Below are 8,119 nucleotides of genomic sequence, written 5' to 3'. Positions count from 1 at the left end.
TTACTATTAATTTAGTCCTCAAGATCATTGATATACAATATGAACAGCAAGTATCTTTCCATAGTTCCCTGAGGTGCATCTGAAGTTACTTCCACATTTATAACAAGCTGTTCTTCCTATCATCAATGTCACAGGACACAAAAGCCTGCAGCCTTCCTTAATATTAACAGCAAACTCAGACTTTTTTGCAGATGGTGCAGTTATCTATAATGAAGTATTGTCTGAAATAAAGTGCAATAATGATCATTTGGATCCTGATAAGATTTCAAAACAGTGCAAAGACTGGAACTTGCTTTAAGTCACAGTCGGAATCAATTAACTCACATATATTACTTGGGGGTAACAATCAATAGGGCCATGACATATAATGATCACTTAGGCTCAATCATAGGTCAAGTCAGTAATAGACTTTGATTCATTGATATAACACTACAGAAATGCAATCAGTGCACAAAGGAGATTGCTTACAAAACATTCATGTGACCGACCTATCCTAGAATACTGTTCTAGTGTACTGTACCCACAACAAATAGGATTTACTGGGGACATTGAACTTACACAAAGATGTGCAGCATTTGATTGACTCACGGGACAGCATCATGGTGATGCTGAAAAAACTGAACTGGTAAACTATCCCACGAAAGCTACTTAGTAGGTTTGAAGACCAAACTTTTAAGTGAAACTATGGAAATCCCATGTTGGAATTTCAACAATATTATGAAAAGGATAATTTGTTTCTCATTGTAACGATTACATATTGAGTTGCAGACAGGCACAACAAAAGACAGTTACACACTTAGTTACAGTCAAGCAAGTCACTTGTGTACAGTTGTGTATGTTTCGTTACTTTCGACAGAGAAAACAAAGCATAAAATGAGGATAAACTTCAATGGTGTTGTATTGAGTTATTCAAAAATTGTTTAAAGCAGCAAACAGTCGTCAACTGGACACTGGAGAGAGATGACTTATGAGGCATCTGACAATCTGTGAAGTTACATTTCAATGGTGTCATCAGGAGCAAATGGCTTAGACCAGTGAGACTCAAAAAATGACAGAGAGGAATTATCAGCATAGATGTCTCAAAGCAGTGTGAATATTCTTCAAAACTACATACTAACTACAAAAATATAACAAGCGAACTTTACACAGTTTTCTTCATGTGCAGTTCCAGCTTAACATACTGGAAGAGATTCTCAGTCCCTTTGCCATTTTCTGTCGCTGTTCACATAAACAGTATTAAAAGCTGTCCAGCAATTATTACTTTTAAATACATTTAATTTTAGTATACTGCATTAATAATAAATAAGTGACTTTACACACAATAATTTGTAATTGAACTGAAAGGTACAAAACAATAACACAAGACACCTGCAGTAAAACAAACAAGGTGTATAATGCAGATCATTCTCTTTTTCTCAAACTAAATTTGGTGTAAAGGTGAAAATAAACTCTACTGACTGTAAAAACATACATAGTTATCTACAAAGAACGAAAGAGTGTAAATGGTATTTTTTATACAAGAGATTACACCACTGTTTTACAACAAAATTTGTAGCACTGAAATGAATGAGATTTAGGTACTACAATGCATTGCTTCTGGTATAAACTACTCCAACTGCTAAAAGTATGTATTTCATTATTCATATATTTCATGCAAAATTAGTTTCATTTTTCAGTCACAGGTTTTGAAAAAGTTCTAAAAATATATGTTTTAATTTGGCTATACGAAAATAACAATGTCTTCATTTTTTTTACTGATGAACAAACAGTTAATATACCGTCAAACGGGGTGATTTCGGACGGTTTTGTCGTTATTTTGATTGTAACTTTCGTATATATTGTCAGATTAAATTGATTGTTATGGAAGTGGCAGGGTATATGTGTAATGAATAAAATATCCCAGAACCAGAAAGTGTATGTGTAGGTGTATTTATCTGAGGCAGTTAAATAAAGTGTCCGAAGTCATCCCATGGATTGGGGTGATTTCGGACACGTGTTTTTTAAATCTCTGTCTGAAGTTACAGTATATAGAGGGCAAATTTGGACATTTACTGCCTTTTTTTAAAAATTCTACATGCCTTTTTTTTATTCTGGTGACATTTTACACATTGATCATGTTGCTAGGTGGGAAATTTTCCAGCTTTGCCTTGATATTGGAGAAAAACATCTTAACAGTCTCTTTGTTCACTCCTGCATGAGCTCCTTTAATATTTTCGCTTAAGCGAACAGTGAGATGTTCTGATGTCGTTTGAGGAATAAATGCACCCATTCTTCTCCTGGCAAATTATTACGAAATTTCTTCTCTTTTTGGCCAGATTTATCAAGGTAGCCTTTAATTAAATATCTAATATCCAATGTAGTGTAGGGAAATCCCCAAAGTGTAGCCCTCAAGATACCTTGCTTCAACACTTTTTCTTCTTTATTTAGCGCTGGCTGTCCTCCCAAATTTTTTTGGATGTGCCTCCTGCACTTAATTTTGTAGGGTTGATTTAGGTATACCATACAAATCACATGCTTTTCTGTATGATAATTTACCACTCTGAATATCACGAACAGCTTTATCTAAAAGTTCCGGGTCAAAATTACACCATACTGCCAGCACCTCTTATATGTTCTTGGCATTGTCTGAAATCACCCCACACAGTACACAGTTTTACAAAAACCTTCGTTATTTTATAACCTTGCAAGAGAAACTCAACAAACTTGCACAGAAATTGTCTCAATGCTGTTAGCTACTGAGCATGTCGACAATTAAGGTAACAATAACTTATCAGTCGGCACAACAACAGAAAGTTTCCACTTCACAATAATGCATGGATTTTTAACACTGAGACTGTTCATCAATTATTCATCTAGGGGAACAATTGACGCAAAATAAAAGTTGTGGAAAGCAATACATACAATCTTGCACTTAAAATAACTGGTGCACGGACGTTAAAATAAGTAACTCTCTGTTTCTATGCAGTGGCAAAGAGCAAATAAGCTATACTGTCGGAATTCGCCCCAGTGTCCGAAATCACCCCGTTTGGCGGTACATGGAAAACAAAAGATGGCTTTACTTCCCTGCAATTACCTTATGTTCCACAATTTTACACTACAGTAGTTACAATCAATAAAATTTGCATATGTCCATAACATATACATATATAGTGCACATGAAAGGATTTTTCAATTAAGACTTTTTTGAGAGCATGTTGACTGCACTTTGGAAATGAATGCAAATACATTCTATGTACACATTAATTACACACGTAATTTGTCAGACTTTCCAAAGAAAAAATATTAAAAAAATATCAATAACAACAAAAAAATAAAATCTGCCATTCTATTAACAAATACAAAACTAACAAACAACATAACAATAATTTTATTCAAGTAACACAGCACAGTGAAGTTGTACGTTTCCAGGCATGTGTGTCAATGGCACATTGATGGAAAAAATAAGCCAATTATATCTCACTGTATCAGACAGTAACTGAAAGTGCACACTGTCAAATGAGAACAACTTAATATGAATTTTCATGATAAATCTACAACTGTTGTCCTCAATAAAAAATACTGTTTTTTTTACAATATAGAGATACAAGTGATTTGTGGCAAATTCACACATATCAATGCCTGCTTAGTGTTCTGAAAACAGTCAAACTTAGAAACTAGGTACAATTTTGAATGATTTCATTTGACTCTAGCATTTTCATGGGCAAGCTGAGATGCTGACCACTTTCCTTTAAAAACTAAATGAATGAGAAACAATAATTAATCAATGCCTCTATAATCTTATAAAAGGAAGACAATAAAATCATTTACACATCCATACATCAACTGTGATTTATAAATACATATTGGTCTGCAATACAGGATAGAATCAAAATGTATGTAAGAAAAATTGGCAAATGTCAAATGTTGGAGCTGCTGAGCAGCAGGCAGGTACATAGTAAATTGCTTAGCTTTTGAACATTAGTAGAAGAAATAAATTTCACAATTTCTAATATTATGTGGAGCACATGTGAAATGTAGCTGTTTTAATTAGTGTATTACAATGGCAAGAATGCAAATGACAGCCTTTCACAAAGTGCTTGCATCACATATTTTGCCAATAAGAAATACTATGACAAGCAACAGTGTGCACTATTATAAGCCATCCTGTTGCTTGTTTTAGAATTCTTTGGAAAATGCAGAGTTAATTCTGAGGCTTCTAGGTACAAAATTCCCTTTCTTGGTAGTTGTAAAGACAGTGGCAGATAGCAAAGTGAGGACAAACAGAAAGTCCCCCCCTCCCCCGTTTTTAATACTGAAATATTCATATTTATTTTCAATTGTTATCATATTTATTTATCAACCTTTTAGTAATAATTTAATGTTTATAATTCATATTAGTGCATTTGTAAGATACTGCACTTTATTTCAGTCATACGCTCAAATTCTAGCTGTGAAATTTAATGAAACAGTCCACAGTGTGACTGAGTGGGCAAGAAAAATTACACAGACATAGCATTATGTTGTGCTTGTTGCAAGATATACTAGGCAACAGTTCCAAAATGTTCCACTAAAGCAGAAACCAACAATATTGTTTTTGCACAAACTAAAGAACATTTTATTTTATTGCTTGCATCTTCTTACCACTCTTCACACATATAGCAATAGACAACCCTTAGTGGAATATAAATAATGGAAGGAGCAAATATAACAATTCATCATATAGCCGAGGCTTTGAGTTGTTGATAGGCACTTAAACACATCTGAGAATGTTGCTGGGCTTTTGGAAAAATCCTTCTTCATAGCTAACAGATATACATACACACAAATACATAATACCTGTATGCCTACATTGTCCTGGTCAATTACTCAGTTCTAGTACTATAGCTTGACTCGGTTGACAGGCAAGAGGAGAACGGAGGCAAGAGAGGGTTCGAGGGAAGGGTGGCTAATGGTCGGGAGCAAGAGGCAGCGCATGCACAAAAATAGGAATACGATACCAGTGGCATGATGATAAGCAGTCAAAGTCATGGTGAAAAATATGGTTAAGATGTTCAAATTCGATTACTAATCATTGTGCCCGATACTGGGGAACATACTACCTACAACTGTTCCCACTGCCTCCAAAGTGATATTCCATTACCACCCATTCTACAAAATATCCTAGTTTATGCTAACATTACACCTACTCCCAATCCCTGGCAGCATGGGTTATTCTTCCTTGGAAAACCTAGGTGCAAGGCCTGACTGATGACACATCTGGAATCAGTCCTATCCCACCAGATCTACTGCATAATATTTTATGTGGACCTGCCAACTGATCAGCTGTCCACCTATTTGAATGGCCACCCCAAACTGTGGGCAAGACCTGAGTTGACCACCCAGTGGTGCTGAGCACATCATCCTCAGCTTCAATGGCTGCTTTACCTCAAGCCATCTGTTGATGAGAATTATCCTCACAACACTGTCTATCAATGCTCCTGTCCTCAATCTACACTAGTTCCTGTCCCAAACCCACCTCCACTCCTGTCCTCACGATCGCACAGCACTCATTCTACACTCACATCTCCCACTTCCTCTGTTCTACCTCCTCCTTTTTCAATCCACTCATCACCATTGTGCACAGCACAAAATAACCCCTGCCTGCATCAGAGTGAGATTCCCGAAATCACATTCCTATCTCGTGAGCTTGCTGCCTCTCCATCTCAGCTGTTAGCCACTCTTCCGTCCAACCCTTCCTCTCATTCCACACCTCCTTTCTCCCCTCAGCCTTTTCATCTGACACTCTCCCTCACCCCAGTCAAGATGCAGTGCTGGCACAATGTAGTCAACTAGGATGTTAGTACTGCACAAGAATGTAAGTGTATTCTGTTACCTCTGAATAAGGATTTTTTTGGAAGCTGAGCAATATTCTCAGTGTTGTTTAAGTGCCCATCAATAACTCAACACCTGAAATATCATTCTTTTTGAAAACTTAGACGTCAGTGTTTGTACGTTGTAGTACCAATCCCTACATCAGAAAATTATGGTTTATACACAGGCTAAGCACAATATCAACAACCCATTTGTTGAACACACTGCAAATGGCAGCAGTAACAGCTTCAGAAGCTGTTTTAACACATGCCATGTGCTTCTAACCTCCCCTCCCCCCTCCCAAAAAATCCCTCTTCAGCATCAGCTTCTCCGGCCTAAAAGGTAGAAATTGCCTCTTCGGCATACCCTACTTCCTCCGTTAGCCTTATCCAAATATTTCCTGTCTTTTCATTTCTCACATAATTCCTCTCCTGTCTAATTTCACTAAATTTGCTGACAGCCAACTGTCTTTGTCTTCTGCTGTGCTCCCCATAATATTCCTAAACTCTTTTCCCATTTTTCAAAGGGAATACAAAGAAAATGACTGGAGTTGAAGAAGTAAAACTTAACTTTACTGTTAATTGTTTGACTACTGTTAGATAAATAAATATGTAACAGTGCAAATCTGGCAAGAAAAACTACTAGCAAAAAAAATTTACAACCCTCCATCAAGAAAAATTACTGGCAGACATGAAAGATAACTGGCAACTTACAAATGAGAAACTTTAGGGTAAAACAAGTATAACAGGCAATATCAGGAATTTATATATTTGTCGAAATGAATTCGTAACTTCCAACATTTACTGTACAACATCTAATACCAATACTTACACATCTCATTTTGTATAATAAAGGAATGCATCTGTTCACAGCATTGATGTATTACTATCACAAAAATATTTCTCATTTTTAAATTCTATACAATATTATATACAAACAACTTTAAGACCCTGTACATTATCTTCAATATACAATACAAATACAAAACATAACATGAATTTTACAGTAGCTGTATCCTACAAATAACATTTCTTGATATTAATAACCTGTATCTGATGTCTGGAAATTACTAGTGTTGTTTATGTTAAGAGAAATTCACCATTTGGTCACTGTTGTTGTTGTCCAGAATTAGGAGATGAAAAGAGCAACTGTGCTTGTTGCTGAGAAAGCTGAAAAGGTATTGGTTCCTCTGCTCCATGAGCTTGCAAATTCGCCTGAAGCCACAAAGTAATATGAGTGACAGTGAAAAATTAAATTAAAAGTTATTATCATCACAGAATCAAAGATATTCACAGCTATTAATCACATTTATAACCCTCAATTAACTATGAAATTTACAATAAAAGAAGCAATAACAAAAATATTACAAGCATGACATGACAAAATTATTTCATTTTATGTGCATTATATGTATTGTGGATAAAAAAATAGTGGACAGCAGGAAACAGAATTTTTATTAAGCTCAAAAATATTAATAATTGCTGATACCTTGCAAAACAGAGGAATGTAAGGAAATTGTCATTAATGACTTATTAAGATAATGAGCAAAGAAGTGATGTGATTTCTAGGATTTTCTCAACAAGTTTGACAGAAGATGTATTTCTTGGTATTCAATCAGGTTGACAATTACACTTAGGCCAGAATATTTTGATGACCAGTCTTATACAAGTGTTTTCATCAAATGCTGTGAGAACTGGTCTTAAACATGAATGCTCCCTGAAATCCAATCAGATGATGAGTAATCGTTAGTAATGTGCAACTATTTATATCACAGTTCATTTCCGAACACAAGCTACCGTATTTACTCGAATTTAAGCCGCGCTCGAATCTAACCCGCACCTGAAAAATGAGACTCGAAATAGAGGAAAAAAAATTTTCCCGAATCTAAGCCGCACCTGAAATCTGAGACTCGAAATTCAAGGGGAGAGAAAAGTTTTAGGCCGCACTTCCAAATCGAAACAAACTTGGTCCATTGTAATATGAGACACAATTTAGGTTGAATGAATGACATACAGCTGTAGTAGTTTGGTTCGAGTCGTAAGCTTAGCAGTTAAGCTTTACCAGGTAGCCGTTGTTATGCGTCAGGCGCTCCGTACCCTTCCTTTTTCATGTGCTTCGTCTGGTTTGAATTGATTGCTTATTTTTCTTTGATCTGACAAGTGCAGTTCTCTTTGTTATAGGTGTTTCCGTCACTCAAAGCTGAAAATGCATTACTGTACTGTGTCATGCATTGTTTGTCGCATTCTGAAAATGAGGGTTTACGGCCTGTCGCTGCTCGCGGCATGGCTTG

At 35.9% G+C, this 8,119-nt stretch overlaps 1 protein-coding gene across 2 annotated transcripts in view; it reads right to left on the bottom strand.

Moving 5' to 3' along the window:
• Positions 1-874: 874 nt before the first annotated feature.
• The window catches only part of LOC126484943 (circadian locomoter output cycles protein kaput-like), a 120,102-nt gene continuing 112,857 nt past the window's right edge, over positions 875-8,119 (bottom strand). For both annotated transcript variants that reach the window (XM_050108547.1, XM_050108554.1), the window contains exon 17: positions 875-7,043. In XM_050108547.1, the coding sequence (XP_049964504.1) occupies positions 6,936-7,043 (108 nt within the window). In that variant the 3' untranslated portion in view covers positions 875-6,935. The remainder of the gene's footprint in view (positions 7,044-8,119) is intronic.

This window comes from Schistocerca serialis, chromosome 1 (assembly GCF_023864345.2).
Source record: "Schistocerca serialis cubense isolate TAMUIC-IGC-003099 chromosome 1, iqSchSeri2.2, whole genome shotgun sequence".
NCBI lineage: Eukaryota > Metazoa > Arthropoda > Insecta > Orthoptera > Acrididae > Schistocerca > Schistocerca serialis.
Note: the sequence above shows the minus strand (reverse complement) of the source record. Positions and strands in the feature narration are given on the sequence as shown.